Raw genomic sequence first — 17,484 nt, 5'->3', positions numbered from 1 at the left:
GTATGGCGAATCCTGAGTTCTTAGCCGTAAGTTTGGTTAAATGTACTACGGCCTCCGAAATGAAAGAATTAGCTAGTTTAAGGACTCTAAGCCTGTCCGTAATGTCGTCTAGCGTAGATGAACTAAGGTTCTCTTCCAGCGACTCAATCCAAAATGCTGCCGCAGCCGTAATCGGCGCGATACATGCAAGGGGTTGTAATATAAAACCTTGTTGAACAAACATTTTCTTAAGGTAACCCTCTAACTTTTTTATCCATTGGATCTGAAAAAGCACAGCTATCCTCCACCGGGATAGTGGTACGCTTAGCTAAAGTAGAAACTGCTCCCTCCACCTTGGGGACCGTTTGCCATAAGTCCCGAGTGGTGGCGTCTATTGGAAACATCTTTCTAAATATTGGAGGGGGTGAGAACGGCACACCGGGTCTATCCCACTCCTTAGTAACAATTTCAGTTAGTCTCTTAGGTATAGGAAAAACGTCAGTACTCGCCGGTACCGCAAAGTATTTATCCAACCTACACAGTTTCTCTGGTATTGCAACGGTGTTACAATCGTTAAGAGCTGCTAAGACCTCCCCTAGTAATACACGGAGGTTCTCCAATTTAAATTTAAAATTTGAAATATCTGAGTCCAATCTGTTTGGATCAGAACCGTCACCCACAGAATGAAGCTCTCCGTCCTCATGCTCTGCGAGCTGTGACGCAGTATCAGACATGGCCCTAGCATTGTCAGCGCACTCTGTTCTCACCCCAGAGTGATCACGCTTGCCTCTTAGTTCTGGTAATTTAGACAAAACTTCAGTCATAACAGTAGCCATATCTTGTAATGTTATCTGTAATGGCCGCCCAGATGTACTAGGCGCCATAATATCACGCACCTCCCGGGCGGGAGATGCAGGTACTGCCGCGTGAGGCGAGTTAGTCGGCATAACTCTCCCCTCGCTGTTTGGTGAAATTTGTTCACATTGTACAGATTGACTTTTATTTAAAGTAGCATCAATACAGTTAGTACATAAATTTCTATTGGGCTCCACCTTGGCATTGGAACAAATGACACAGATATCTTCCTCTGAGTCAGACATGTTTAACACACTAGCAAAAAACTTACAACTTGGTTATAATCTTTTTTAGCAAAAAAAAATACTGTGCCTCAAAGAGGTACTAAACGATTAAATAACAGTTGAAATAATGAACTGAAAAGCAGTTATAGCATCAAACTTTAAAACAACACAACTCTTAGCAAAGGTTTGTTCCCATTAGTAAAATAACAATAATTAAATTTGACATAAAAAGTACAAAGCAACGTTTTTATGCACAGTCACTATAAGAATTCTCACAGCTCTGCTGAGAGAAGTTACCTCCCTTCAAAGAAGTTTGAAGACCCCTGAGATCTGTCAGAGATGAACCGGATCATGCAGGAAAAATAAAAGTGACTGACTGGAATTTTTTGATGCGTAGTAAAGAGCGCCAAAAACGGCCCCTCCCTCTCCCACACAGCAGTGAAGAGAAACGAAACTGTCACAATTACAAGCAAAAAACTGCCAAGTGGAAAATAATGCCCAAATATCTATTCACACAGTACCTCAGCAATGTAAACGATTCTACATTCCAGCAAAAACGTTTAACATGATAAATAGTTATTAAAAGTATTAGTGACCTTTAGCAGAGTAGTTCCGGTGAAATACCATCCCCAGAATACTGAAGTGTATACATACATGTCATTTTAACGGTATGGCAGGATTTTCTCATCAATTCCATTCAGAAAATAAAAACTGCTACATACCTCAATGCAGATTCATCTGCCCGCTGTCCCCTGATCTGAAGCCTTTACCTCCCTCAGATGGCCGAGAACAGCAATATGATCTTAACAACTCCGGTTAAAATCATAGTAAAAAACTCTGGCAGATTCTTCCTCAAACTCTGCCAGAGAAGTAATAACACGCTCCGGTGCTATTGTAAAATAACAAACTTTTGATTGAAGTCATAAAAACTAAGTATAATCACCATAGTCCTCTCACACATCCTATCTAGTCGTTGGGTGCAAGAGAATGACTGGGACTGACGTAGAGGGGAGGAGCTATATGCAGCTCTGCTGGGTGAATCCTCTTGCATTTCCTGTTGGGGAGGAGTTATATCCCAGAAGTAATGATGACCCGTGGACTGATCACACATAACAGAAGAAAGAGACTATACCCCAGGTAAGAAATAAATTTTTCATAAAAAAGCATTTCCCAGATATGAAACTGACAGTCTGAAAAAGGAAACATACTGAAAACCTGAATCATGGCAAATATAAGTACAATACATATATTTAGAACTTTATATAAATACATAAAGTGCCAAACCATAGCTGAGAGTGTCTTAAGTAATGAAAACATACTTACCAGAAGACACCCATCCACATATAGCAGATAGCCAAACCAGTACTGAAACGGTTATCAGTAGAGGTAATGGAATATGAGAGTATATCGTCGATCTGAAAAGGGAGGTAGGAGATGAATCTCTACGACCGATAACAGAGAACCTATTAAATAGATCACCCGTGAGGAAAACCATTGCATTCAATAGGTGATACTCCCTTCACATCCCTCTGACATTCACTGTACTCTGAGAGGAATAGGGCTTCAAAATGCTGAGAAGCGCATATCAACATAGAAATCTTAGCACAAACTTACGTCACCACCTCAATAGGAGGCAAAGTTTGTAAAACTGAATTGTGCGTGTGGTGAGGGGTGTATTTATAGGCATTTTGAGGTTTGGGAAACTTTGCCCCTCCTGGTAGGATTGTGTATCCCATACGTCACTAGCTCATGGACTCTTGCCAATTACATGAAAGAAACAAGCCCACTGCTGACTCTGATAATGTGTCATGTTTGAATACTAGTAGCTGGTTACTCACAGCATTTTTGCTAATGGAAGTATATAGCTTCTATTTACATTTCTATACCTTCAACCAATTAGTTAGACTCAGTAAACATGGCAAACTGGTAGCCCACTGTCCTAGTTTTTGTGGCCCTAGGAAAAAGTGGAGCTAAAAATATTGTTGGGACATTGTTGGGAAATATATTATAATTTGTGTTCTTTATATGCATAAACTTTGGCTTGATTTGGCCCTGTGGCTTCTAAAATATTTATTTGTGGGTCCCATGTGTTAGAAAGTTAGACATCACTTAGAACATTGTCTTCATATTATTTACAAAGAATACTATACCTTAATGTCATCTATTTCGTCTGGCACAATCTTATATGCAGATATTGTCCCACCCAATCTAAAAAAAAAAAAAAAAGGAAAACATTTTTAGTACCAACAGATGAAAAAAACTGCAAGAATTTCTATACAGCTGTAAAAAAACAGAATTTATGTTTACCTGATAAATTACTTTCTCCAACGGTGTGTCCGGTCCACGGCGTCATCCTTACTTGTGGGATATTCTCTTCCCCAACAGGAAATGGCAAAGAGCCCAGCAAAGCTGGTCACATGATCCCTCCTAGGCTCCGCCTACCCCAGTCATTCGACCGACGTTAAGGAGGAATATTTGCATAGGAGAAACCATATGATACCGTGGTGACTGTAGTTAAAGAAAATAAATTATCAGACCTGATTAAAAAACCAGGGTGGGCCGTGGACCGGACACACCCTTTGAGAAAGTAAATTATCAGGTAAACATAAATTCTGTTTTCTCCAACATAGGTGTGTCCGGTCCACGGCGTCATCCTTACTTGTGGGAAACAATACCAAAGCTTTAGGACACGGACTGAAGGGAGGAGCAATCAGGTCACCTAAATGGAAGGCACCACGGCTTGCAAAACCTTTCTCCCAAAAAATAGCCTCAGAAGAAGCAAAAGTATCAAACTTGTAAAATTTGGTAAAAAGTGTGCAGTGAAGACCAAGTCGCTGCCCCTACATATCTGATCAACAGAAGCCTCGTTCTTGAAGGCCATGTGGAAGCCACAGCCCTAGTGGAATGAGCTGTGATTCTTTCAGGAGGCTGCCGTCCGGCAGTCTCGTAAGCCAATCTGATGATGCTTTTAATCCAAAAAGAGAGAGAGGTAGAAGTTGCTTTTTGACTCTCCTTTTACCAGAATAAACAACAAACAAGGAAGATGTTTGTCTAAAATCCTTTGTAGCATCTAAATAGAATTTTAGAGCTGCGAACAACATCCAAATTGTGCAACAAACGTTCCTTCTTCGAAACTGGTTTCGGACACAAAGAAGGCACGACTATCTCCTGGTTAATGTTTTTGTTAGAAACAACTTTTGGAAGAAAACCAGGTTTAGTACGTAAAACCACCCTTATCTGCATGGAACACCAGATAAGGAGGAGAACACTGCAGAGCAGATAATTCTGAAACTCTTCTAGCAGAAGAAATTGCAACCAAAAACAAAACTTTCCAAGATAATAACTTAATATCAACGGAATGTAAGGGTTCAAACGGACCCCCTGAAGAACTGAAAGAACTAAGTTGAGACTCCAAGGAGGAGTCAAAGGTTTGTAAACAGGCTTGATTCTAACCAGAGCCTGAACAAGGCTTGAACATCTGGCACAGCTGCCAGCTTTTTGTGAAGTAACACAGACCAAGGCAGAAATCTGTCCCTTCAGGAACTTGCAGATAATCCTTTCTCCAATCCTTCTTGAAGAAAGGATAGAATCCTAGGAATCTTTACCTTGTCCCAAGGGAATCCTTTAGATTCACACCAACAGATATATTTTTTCATATATTTGTGGTAAATTTTTCTAGTTACAGGCTTTCTGGCCTGAACAAGAGTATCAATAACAGAATCTGAGAACCCTCGTTTTGATAAGATCAAGCGTTCAATCTCCAAGCAGTCAGCTGGAGGTGAGACCAGATTCGGATTGTTCGAACGGACCTTGAACAAGAAGGTCTCGTCTCAAAGGTAGCTTCCATGGTGGAGCCGATGACATATTCACCAGATCTGCATACCAAGTCCTGCGTGGCCACGCAGGAGCTATCAAGATCACCGACGCCCTCTCCTGATTGATCCTGGCTACCAGCCTGGGATGAGAGGAAACGGCGGGAATACATAAGCTAGTTTGAAGGTCCAAGGTGCTACTAGTGCATCTACTAGAGTCGCCTTGGGATCCCTGGATCTGGACCGTAGCAAGGAACCTTGAAGTTCTGACGAGAGGCCATCAGATCCATGTCTGGAATGCCCCACAGATGAGTAATTTGGGCAAAGATTTCCGGAAAGAGTTCCCACTCCCCCGGATGTAATGTCTGACGACTCAGAAAATCCGCTTCCCAATTTTCCACTCCTGGATGTGGATTGCAGACAGGTGGCAGGAGTGAGTCTCCGCCCCATTGAATGATTTTGGTCACTTCTTCCATCGCCAGGGAACTCCTTGTTCCCCCCTGATGGTTGATGTACGCAACAGTCGTCATGTTGTCTGATTGAAACCGTATGAACTTGGCCTTTGCTAGCTGAGGCCAAGCCTTGAGGAGCATTGAATATCGCTCTCAGTTCCAGAATATTTATCGGTAGAAGAGATTCTTCCCGAGACCAAAGACCCTGAGCTTTCAGGGATCCCCAGACGCGCCCCCAGCCCATCAGACTGGCGTCGGTCGTGACAATGACCCACTCTGGTCCTGCGGAAGGTCATCCCTTGTGACAGGTTGTCCAGGACAGCCACCAACGGAGTGAGTCTCTGGTCCTCTGATTTACTTGTATCTTCGGAGGACAAGTCTGTATAGTCCCCATTCCACTGACTGAGCAATGCACAGTTGTAATGGTCTTAGATGAATGCGCGCAAAAGGAACTATGTCCCTTGCCGCTACCATCAAACCTATTACTTCCATGCACTGCGCTATGGAAGGAAGAGGACGGAATGAAGTGTTTGACAAGAGTTTAGAAGTTTTGTTTTTCTGGCCTCTGTCAGAAAAATCCTCATTTCTAAGGAGTCTATTATTGTTCCCAAGAAGGGAACCCTTGTCGACGGAGATAGAGAACTCTTTTCCACGTTCACTTTCCATCCGTGAGATCTGAGAAAGGCCAGGACTATGTCCGTGTGAGCCTTTGCTTGAGGAAAGGGACGACGCTTGAATCAGAATGTCGTCCAAGTAAGGTACTACTGCAATGCCCCTTGGTCTTAGCACCGCTAGAAGGGACCCTAGTACCTTTGTGAAAATCCTTGGAGCAGTGGCTAATCCGAAAGGAAAGCGCCACGAACTGGTAATGCTCGTCAGGAATGCGAACCTTAGGAACCGATGATGTTCCTTGTGGATAGGAATATGTAGATACGCATCCTTTAAATCCACCGTGGTCATGAATTGACCTTCCTGGATGGAAGGAAGAATTGTTCGAATGGTTTCCATTTTGAACGATGGAACCTTGAGAAACTTGTTTAAGATCTTGAGATCTAAGATTGGTCTGAACGTTCCCTCTTTTTTGGGAACTATGACAGATTGGAGTAGAACCCCATCCCTTGTTCTCCTAATGGAACAGGATGAATCACTCCCATTTTTAACAGGTCTTCTACACAATGTAATGAATGCCTGTCTCTTAATGTGGTCTGAAGACATTGAGACCTGTGGAACCTCCCCCTTGGGGGAAGCCCCTTGAATTCCAGAAGATAACCTTGGAGACTATTTCTAGTGCCCAAGGATCCAGAACATCTCTTGCCCAAGCCTGAGCGAAGAGAGAGAGTCTGCCCCCCACAGATCCGGTCTCGGATCGGGGGCCAACATTTCATGCTGTCTTGGTAGCAGTGGCAGGTTTCTTGGCCTGCTTTTCCCTTGTTCCAGCCTGCATTGGTCTCCAGGCTGGCTTGGCTTGAGAAGTATTACCCTCTTGCTTAGAGGACGTAGCACTTGGGGCTGGTCCGTTTCTACGAAAGGGACGAAAATTAGGTTTATTTTTGGTCTTGAAAGACCTATCCTGAGGAAGGGCGTGGCCCTTACCCCCAGTGATATCCAGAGATAATCTCTTTCAAGTCAGGGCCAAACAGCGTTTTCCCCTTGAAAGGAATGTTAAGGAGTTTGTTCTTGGAAGACGCATCCGCTGACCAAGATTTCAACCAAAGCGCTCTAGCGCGCCACAATAGCAAACCCAGAAATTCTTCACCGCTAACCTAGCCAATTGCAAAGTGGCGTCTAGGGTGAAAGAATTAGCCAATTTGAGAGCACGGATTCTGTCCATAATCTCCTCATAAGGAGGAGAATCACTATCGATCGCCTTTACTAGCTCATCGAACCAGAAACACGCGGCTGTAGTGACAGGGACAATGCATGAAATTGGTTGTAGAAGGTAACCTTGCTGAACAAACATCTTTTTTAAGCAAACCTTCTAATTTTTTATCCATAGGATCTTTGAAAGCACAACTATCTTCTATGGGTATAGTGGTGCGTTTGTTTAAAGTAGAAACCGCTCCCTCGACCTTGGGGACAGTCTGCCATAAGTCCTTTCTAGGGTCGACCATAGGAAACAATTTTTTAAATATGGGGGAGGGACGAAGGTATACCGGGCCTTTCCCATTCTTTATTTACAATGTCGCCACCCCGCTTGGGTATAGGAAAAGCTTCTGGGAGCCCCGGGACCTCTAGGAACTTGTCCCATTTTACATAGTTTCTCTGGGATGATCAAATTCTCACAATCATCCAGAGTGGATAATACCTCCTTAAGCAGAGCGCGGAGATGTTCCAACTTAATTAAAATGTACTACATCGGGTTCAGCCTTGTTGAGAACTTTTCCCTGAATCTGAAATTTCTCCCTCAGACAAAACCTCCCCTGGCCCCCTCAGACTGGTGTAGGGGCATTTCAGAACATTATCATCAGCGTCCTCATGCTCTTCAGTATCTAAAACAGAGCAGTCGCGCTCTACGCTGATAAGTTGGGCATTTTGGCTAAAATGTTTTTGATAGAATTATCCATTACAGCCGTTAATTGTTGCATAGTAAGGAGTATTGGCGCGCTAGATGTACTAGGGGCCTCCTGAGTGGGCAAAGACTCGTGGTAGACGAAGGAGGGAATGATGCAGTACCATGCTTACTCCCCTCACTTGAGGAATCATCTTGGGCATCATTTTCAGTGTCACTTAAATCACATTTATTTAAATGAAAAGGAAACTTGGCTTCCCCACATTCAGAACACAGTCTATCTGGTAGTTCAGACATGTTAAACAGGCATAAACATGATAACAAAGTACAAAAAACGTTTTAAATAAAACCGTTACTGTCACTTTAAATTTTAAACTGAACACACTTTATTACTGCAATTGCGAAAAAGTATGAAGGAATGTTCAAAATTCACCAAAATTTCACCACAGTGTCTTAAAGCCTTAAAAGGTATTGCACACCAAATTTGGAAGCTTTAACCCTTAAAATAACGGAACCGGAGCCGTTTTTAAACTTTAACCCCCTTTAACAGTCCCTGGTATCTGCTTTGCTGAGACCCAACCAAGCCCAAAGGGGAATACGATACAAATGAAGCCTTTCAGAAAGTCTTTTCTATGTATCAGAGCTCCTCACACATGCGACTGCATGTCATGCTTCTCAAAAACAACGTGCGCAATACCGGCGCGAAAATGAGGCTCTGCCTATGATTAGGGAAAGCCCCTAGAGAATAAGGTGTCTAAAACAGTGCCCTGCCGATATATTTAACAAAAATACCCAGATTAAATGATTCCTCAAGGCTAAATATGTGTAATATATGAATCGATTTAGCCCAGAAAATGTCTACAGTCTTAATAAGCCCTGTGAAGCCCTTATTTACTGTCTGAATAAAAATGGCCTTACCGGATCCCCATAGGGAAAATGACAGCTTCCAGCATTACATCGTCTTGTTAGAATGTGTCATACCTCAAGCAGCAAAAGACTGCCTCACTGTTCCCCCAACCTGAAGTTAATTCCTCTCAAACAGTCCTGTGTGGAACAGCCATGGATTTTAGTAACGGTTGCTAAAATCATTTTCCCTCATACAAACAGAAATCTTCATCTCTTTTCTGTTTCAGAGTAAAATAGTACATACCAGCACTATTTTTAAAATAACAAACTCTTGATTGAATAATAAAAACTAAGTTAAACACTAAAAAACTCTAAGCCATCTCCGTGGAGATGTTGCCTGTTACAACGGCAAAGAGAATGACTGGGTTAGGCGGAGCCTAGGAGGGATCATGTGACAGCTTTGCTGGGCTCTTTGCCATTTCCTGTTGGGGAAGAGAATATCCCACAAGTAAGGATGACGCCGTGGACCGGACACACCTATGTTGGAGAAATGTTAGGTGATATAATTATAACATGATTTAATGAGACAAATATATTATCGTTTTTGATAAACTCATTACAAGAAAAGTATACCACATATTGATATATAAATTACTAAAAGACAATGGCAAACAATCAGCCAGATTACGAGTTTGGCGTTATGAGTGAAAAAGCATTGTTATGGCCCATAACAATGCTTTTTCACTAAAGCCGCTATTACAAGTCTTGTCAGAATAGCTGTACCGCACACTTTTTTGGTCGTCACGCAACATCAGTACCGCACTTTTAAAAAAGTCATTTTTCAATGGGACTTCTATACCGCTAGTATTACGAGTTTTGCGGGGAGGCCAAAAAGTGAGCAGTACAGCCAAAAATGACAAGATCTGTACTGCCATCTAAAGTCAGTAGTTATGAGTTTTACGCTACAAAGCTGTAACATAAAACTCATGACTAAAGTCTTAAAAAGTACACTAACACCCATAAACTACAGATTATCCCCTAAACCGAGGCCCTCCCGCATCGCAAATAATAAAATAAAATTATTAACCACCAATCTGCCGCTACGGACCGCAGCAACTCAAAAAATGTATTAACCCCTATTCCGCCGCTCCCCGACATTGTCACCACTATGATAAAATTATTAACCCCTAAATCGCAGCCCTCCCACATCAAAAACACTATTTAAATATAATTAACCCCTAATCTGCCGTCCGCCCACTCCGCCGCTATAATAAACCTATTAACCCCTAAACCTAATCCTAAGTCTAACCCTAACCCCCCTAACTTAAATATAATTAAAATAAACCTTACAATTATTACCTAAATAATTCCTATTTAAAAGTAAATACTCACCTGTAAAATAAACCCTAAGCTAGCTACAATATAACTAATAGTTACATTGTAGCTATCTTAGGTTTTATTTTTATTTCACAGCTAAGTTTGTATTTATTTTAACTAGGTAGACTAGTTAGTAAATAGTTATTAACTATTTACTAGCTACCTAGTTAAATTAAATACAAAATTTACCTGTAAAATAAAACCTTATTTTAAATTTAAAAATAGTCTGTGAGATATTTTATTATTTTTTTCCCTCTATATGAAAATAGATGAAAACAGTTCTAAGAGTTCAATGTCCTTTCAATTCTTGATCCTGTGTTTGGAGGGTTAGGCATAAATATTGCTCTTATTCATTAGATTTCCATGTGGGTTCAGACTTTGGGTTCTCTAGTAGGTTTTTTTCCCTTCCAAATTTTGAGAATGTCAGTTTATGTGCTTTAATTGAAGAAATTGGCTTATATGTTTAATTGTAGATCTTTAAAACATGAGACTGATCTGAAAGCTTTGAAAAGTATTTTATCCAAAGACAAGATTTATCCAAACTGCTGTGGAATCTAGTGTCATATATGAGAAATGATTCCACCTTTGTCTATACCTTCTGCAGGTATGAATCTTTTATCCTTTTTCTAGGAGTTCCTTTGTTGGACACACCTATTTCAACCCTATCCAGAAGTACTACTATTTCTTTAAAAAAGGGAAATTCCTTCAATGATCCTTTAAATAGGATCATCTTTTTTTTTAAAAAAAAAATAACTTTTAAAAAAAAAGGGAACTTCCTTCAATGATCCTTTAAATAGGATCATCTTTTAAATTTTTTTTTTACTATTAAAATAAATTAATATAGTAACTTTTGGACAGCTATTTTAATTAGATTTTACACATTTGTGTCCTTTGAGATCAATTATAGCCTTTCTCTTTCAAACTTTTGATAAGCTAATCCTACTTTTTTGACTAGCTTAAATATAATTTTTGATTCAATTAGAACTTGTTGGGGTACAAATATAAAACCTTTTTTAAGGGCCTGACAATGTGGATGTGAAAATGTTGTTTTTTCTGTTTTGTAAATAAGGCCATATCTGTTTTATCCAATCTCACCACATAGGCATTATTAACTTGGCCATTTGAGAACCAAGGCTAGAAGGAATGGCTTATGTTATGGGAGGGAAGGGAGGAGGTATTTCAAGGAAGTTTTCATATGGGCATTAGACTATATATAACCATATAAACATAAACGAAGATTCATATATTGTAACTTTTAAATACAAAGACATTCAGCCAGATTACGAGTTTTGCGTTATGGCTGACTCGCTAATAACTTGTAAGTTATTTTCACCGCTCACCTTTCATAGCGCTACTATTACAGGTTTGCTTGTGCGGGCGATATGGTTGCGTTGAGCTCCATGCATCACCCAAATACAAGCGGTAATTTGATGTGCTCGTGCACGATTTCCCCATAGACATCAATGGGGTGAGCCGGCTAAAAAAAAGCCTAACATCTGCAATCGTGGAGTGTAAAGCTCCGTAACGCAGCCCCATTGATGTCTATGGGGAAAAATTTTTATGTTTAAACCTAACACCCTAACATAAACCCGAGTCAAAACACCCCTAATCTGCAGCCCCCGACATCGCCGACACCTTCATTACACTTATTAACCCCTAATCTGCCACCCCCAATGTCGCCGCCACCTACCTACACTTATTAACCCCTAATTTGCCGCCCCAATCGACACTTATTAACCTCTAATCTTCTGCCCCCAATGTCGCCGCCGCGACTATACTAAAGGTCCCATTCACACATATACAAGCACTGCTGTGCAAACCTACACAACATTTCCAGTATCCAACATTTCCAGATTTCAACCTTTCCTTACTCAAGAAACTACAAAAATAATGAATAATTCCATATTTTTCTTACACATTCACTACTGCAATCTATTTTTAAATGGCCTTCCCAAACACCACTTCTCCCCCCCTCCAATCTATTATGAATGCTTCTGATAGACTCATCCACCTAAGTCGACGATCAATATCAGCTGCTCCACTCTGCCAGTCTCAACACTGGTTCCCCATACACTCCAGAATATAATTTGGAGTAATAACCCTAACCTATAAAGCACTCAACCACATCACTCCCAATATATTTCCTCTCTCATCTTCAAATACTCCCTGACCCGTCCTCTTCAATCAACCTATGACCTACGTCTCTCTTCTCCTATTATCTCTATGTCACTCTCCCTCCTCCAAGACTTCTCACACGCTGCTCCTATCCTCTGGAACTCTCTACTTGGCTCCATAAGACTGCCTCCAACCTTGTAAAGCTTCAGGCGCACTTTGAAAACCCACCTATTAAGAGTGGCTTATTATCTCTCCACTGTTTTTCATCCTACCCAAAATAAATCTTAAACTGTATTGACTCGCTGCTGCAACTACAATCCATGTAAAAAGCTACCCCAAAAAAGTCTTTGCACCCACAACCTGTAGAGATTAAGCTCTAATCAGCGCTTTTCTCCTGTACTAAATTTGTTTAGTCTGTTATGTTTTTGTATCTAATAATAATAGCCATCACCTGCCACAAGATATGGTCGTTGTGCATGTCAGCAACTGAAAGAATTACAAAAATCCATCTATGATGAGATTATTTTTTTCCCAGTTTTCCTCCAGCTACAAATATCTCAAACAAATTTTTCTCATATCTTCTCAGAAAAATACAAGTCCATAAAAAGAAAAAAAAAACTGGGAGATGGGAGAAGACTGCTGCTAACAGGGAGGTAAGACCTGGCAATGTTGTGTAATTAAAAAATAAATTTATATAGAAAACAAAAATATCCCTCCTACTGCTAAGCAGTATGAAAGATACAGAAAGCAAAACAGAATTTTTCTTCATAAACACATATATACATAAAACAATGCACATAACATATGCATTAATATATATATAAAATAAACATGATTTCCTAGAAGAGCCTACTCTAAAATGCCTAAGTGATTAACACAGTGCTGAGCTGAAAAATTCAGATGATACAGCAGATTAAAGAATGCAATAGGTAACCATCCATCCTGTACAGAGGACATAAAAAAGTGGAATCTTGCAGGAAGAAGAAAGGGTCTATCTCCTGAAAGAAACCATTTTCTTTTGTTCTTGCTATTTTGATTTTCGTCAATTACTTGTGCAAGAAAATGGAGGGGAGCTAGAGCGTCAAATAAGTTCTTGGAACAAAGGGCTAGATTACGAGTGGAGCGGCTGCAATGCACTTATATATATATATATATATATACTTATATATATATATACTTATATATATATATATATATGTCTATATATGTATACATATGCATTTATATGTTTATATGGATATACATGTCTGTAAATACATATATACACATATAAATACATATATATATATATATATATATATATATATATATATATATATATATATATATATATAGAACCAAGAGAAGGTAAAATATAGAGGCGCTTAGTGTAAGGAGCTAGTTACTGTATCTATAATAAGACACATAAAGTACAAAAAGTTACAATAATTAACTGCTGATTAATATTGGGGGAATAGAAAAGTAGAAAAAAACAGATACATATATAAAACTATCACAGTGTTTACAATTATATTGTTTATAATTATATTGCTAATATCAAATACCTGCAGCTATCTGTATTATATATAGAGAGACTAGTCTAGCAGATAATATTGATATTGCTAGAACACCACAGGTGACAAAAAGGTTCGCAATACATACAGTTAGTACAGGCAATTTACAAAAGAAAAAACACAAAATGTGCATGCAGTTAGAGTCCATATGTGATACTGTTGTGCAAAAAAGGAAAAGGTGGAAATCCCAAAGTGGCGGATCACACTCTCCCCTCAAGGGGTTCTACTTACTCTCCTTTACCTCAATCTGTATGAGGTAAGTGTCGCGTGGGGTAAGTAGAAAGTCCTTCCTTGTAGTGGCAAGTATCCTATGGCTTGTTTCCTGTCTTCCAACGCTTTCACTCACATAGATGAAATGGGAAAAGCAGAAAGATAGTAATAGTGCAACCCCGTTAATATGGATTTATATGCACAATTATGTATAGAATAGCACTCACACTAGACAACCTCAAATGGATATGAGGTATTTTATTAGCATAATGAGATAAAACCAGGTATTGGCATGAACAGTATTTGTACTTTATAAACGGTTTAGTGCAAGACAAATATAGCACAGTTCAAAAGCCGTATAGTGACATTGAATATAAGTACATAGAAGTCCTAACGCGTTTCAAAGGTCTACACACATACACGACCTTCTTCTGAAGTGTGTAGACCTTCGAAACGCGTTAGGACTTCTATGTACTTATATTCAATGTCACTATACGGCTTTTGAACTGTGCTATATTTGTCTTGCACTAAACCGTTTTTAAAGTACGAATACTGTTCATGCCAATACCTGGTTTTATCTCATTATGCTAATAAAATACCTCATATCCATTTGAGGTTGTCTAGTGTGAGTGCTATTCTATACATAATTGTGCATATAAATCCATATTAACGGGGTTGCACTATTACTATCTTTCTGCTTTTCCCATTTCATCTATGTGAGTGAAAGCGTTGGAAGACAGGAAACAAGCTATAGGATACTTGCCACTACAAGGAAGGACTTTCTACTTACCCCACGCGACACTTACCTCATACAGATTGAGGTAAAGGAGAGTAAGTAGAACCCCTTGAGGGGAGAGTGTGATCCGCCACTTTGGGATTTCCACCTTTTCCTTTTTTGCACAACAGTATCACATATGGACTCTAACTGCATGCACATTTTGTGTTTTTTCTTTTGTAAATTGCCTGTACTAACTGTATGTATTGCGAACCTTTTTGTCACCTGTGGTGTTCTAGCAATATCAATATTATCTGCTAGACTAGTCTCTCTATATATAATACAGATAGCTGCAGGTATTTGATATTAGCAATATAATTGTAAACAATATAATTGTAAACACTGTGATAGTTTTATATATGTATCTGTTTTTTTTCTACTTTTCTATTCCCCCAATATTAATCAGCAGTTAATTATTGTAACTTTTTGTACTTTATGTGTCTTATTATAGATACAGTAACTAGCTCCTTACACTAAGCGCCTCTATATTTTACCTTCTCTTGGTTCTATATTTTTTGGGCTCTTTTTGGGCTCTATTGGTCTTGTGGGGTTTGGGGATCCCACTTTTCTAATAAGTAATTTTGGGGCAGCATAGTGAGCTAACTACACTTCAATTATATATATAATACAACAATATAAAAATATTTATTTTCAGGAATTTTCACTAGCATTACCTATACTTGCGCCGGTGTCACAATCTTTCTCTTTGTCCACATATATATATATATATATATATATATACACACACACACACAACATGTGTATGAATGTATCTCTATGTTAAAGCCCTTTGCAGTCCTTTTTTCTCTCTAACACCTTAGACCTCATATCTTTGAGTCCTTATACATTTTTATGGAATATTTTTTTATTTTTAATCATTTTTATTAGGATTGTGTTATTATAGGTATAACTGTATTGTGAAATGTATTTTTGATGTGTTTTGTGCAACAACAGTTAAACAGAGCTCTGAAATCGCATTATCCAGATGCGGGTTAAATTGAATTGAGCTCAAGCGAGCGTGTTTACTTTCAAACTGTAATACGCGCACTACTTCTGACTCGTGCAAAGAGTCGCGATAAACCCCTTTTCGCTTCTGTGCAGCCAAAGTAGGAGTGGCATTCGCAAACAAAAGTAGCTAACACTACTTGCATAAGCACTTATAATTAACAAGAGATATTTGCGATCAACTTAGTAATACCAGCGCACGCAAATGTGCGCTGTGTTACAAGTGAGGTGAAATGTGAACGCGACTTCATGTTCGCTTTGCATGGAAGGATTGCACTCATGAGAGCACACTTCCATAGGCTCAGACATGGCATGAGAACTAGGGCAGCAAATATAAATATATATATGTATATATACATATATATTTATGTGTTAATATGTGTATATACATATATATTTATGTGTTAATATGTGTATATACATATATATTTATGTGTTAATATGTGTATATACATATATATTTATGTGTTAATATGTGTATATGTACATATTAACACATAAATATATAAGTATATAAGCATATTTTACATATATATTTACTGGGAACACACAGTTCCCTTAGACTGCAATGTAATGGCACTTTTTTAGTGCAGTTTTCTTTCTAACACCCCACACCAGTCAATTTTGTTTTATTTTTTTTAAATGCTACACATTTTTTAAAAAGGGACCTCATTTGTTATTTTAGGGGCAATTAGGGGACATTTAAAAAAATAACCAGAGGTCTCATAAGTGGTTAATTGCTACTTTGAGCTTGCGGTAGTAATAACAAGGGACTTGTAATGGCTGGTTATTTATTATGCGTGCGCAAATTTGTGGGTGCACAATAAATTAGTGCTCCACTTGTAATCTAGCTGTAATTGCATGGACAGTAATTGACAAAAAGCTGCAGGGAAACGGTTTCAATAAATGTATGAACACGTATATGGTTGCACACATAATAATCTTTTTGGTAACAGAAAATATGCAACAAAAAGATACACCAAGAAGGGAATTTACCAAAAGACAGGCCATCTGGAGACCATAAGGTTATAGCAGATATAAAAGGTTACAAAGAACAGAAAATTTATTAAATGAAGAAATATGCCTGCCTATAATTGAAAGTTCTTAAAACTTTGTGGAAGAATGCATAAAAATAACAAGTCTGAATAACATGAAGAGAGACACAACCACAAACCCAAATCAAGTGAATTTAATACATCAATGCATAAGAGCATATTTCAAACCTACTTACATAATATAATACAGATTTTAACATAATGAAACACAGCCTTCTGTATAGATGAGTCCTTGCATAGGTACTGAAATTGCTGAATTCCCACAATCCCACCAACTTCACAGAAATGCAATACAAAAGGCAACTACCCAAACATCCCGCTGGAGTCTGCTGTAGACTCCACTGGAGGGAATTCTAAGGTAGTTTCATTCTACTGACGGACATTACTGACAAAGTTGCCTTATCTTGTGTGTGTGAGTCTATAGAATTAATAGTAACATGTTGCAGAATTGATTAAGACAAACGGTTTCAATGTATTACTAGAAAATAGAATTGCACATAATATATAGAATGAAACCATGTGCTTTTTAAAAAAAATAGGCTGAGTTAATCTGTCCTTTTTAAAATACAGTATTAATTAATCTCATGTTAATAGTTATATAAAGATTAGGTAATTGTAAAATTAAACTATTATGGCTTATATTGCATGCTGATTTTACCTAGCTGTGATGTACAGTGCTGTGCAAAAGTCTTAGGCCACCATTAGATTTATTGTTTT

At 38.8% G+C, this 17,484-nt stretch overlaps 1 protein-coding gene across 1 annotated transcript in view; it reads right to left on the bottom strand.

The window, feature by feature from the left end:
- Positions 1-17,484, bottom strand: part of GPHN (gephyrin) — a 1,061,400-nt gene that overhangs the window by 689,102 nt on the left and 354,814 nt on the right. The window contains 1 exon segment of the mRNA XM_053697683.1: positions 3,209-3,266. Coding sequence (XP_053553658.1) covers positions 3,209-3,266 — 58 coding nt within the window.

Source organism: Bombina bombina, chromosome 1 (assembly GCF_027579735.1).
Source record: "Bombina bombina isolate aBomBom1 chromosome 1, aBomBom1.pri, whole genome shotgun sequence".
NCBI classification, from domain to species: Eukaryota; Metazoa; Chordata; class Amphibia; order Anura; family Bombinatoridae; genus Bombina; species Bombina bombina.
The sequence above is the reverse complement of the archived record's forward strand: the minus strand, read 5'-3'. Positions and strand labels throughout refer to the sequence as shown.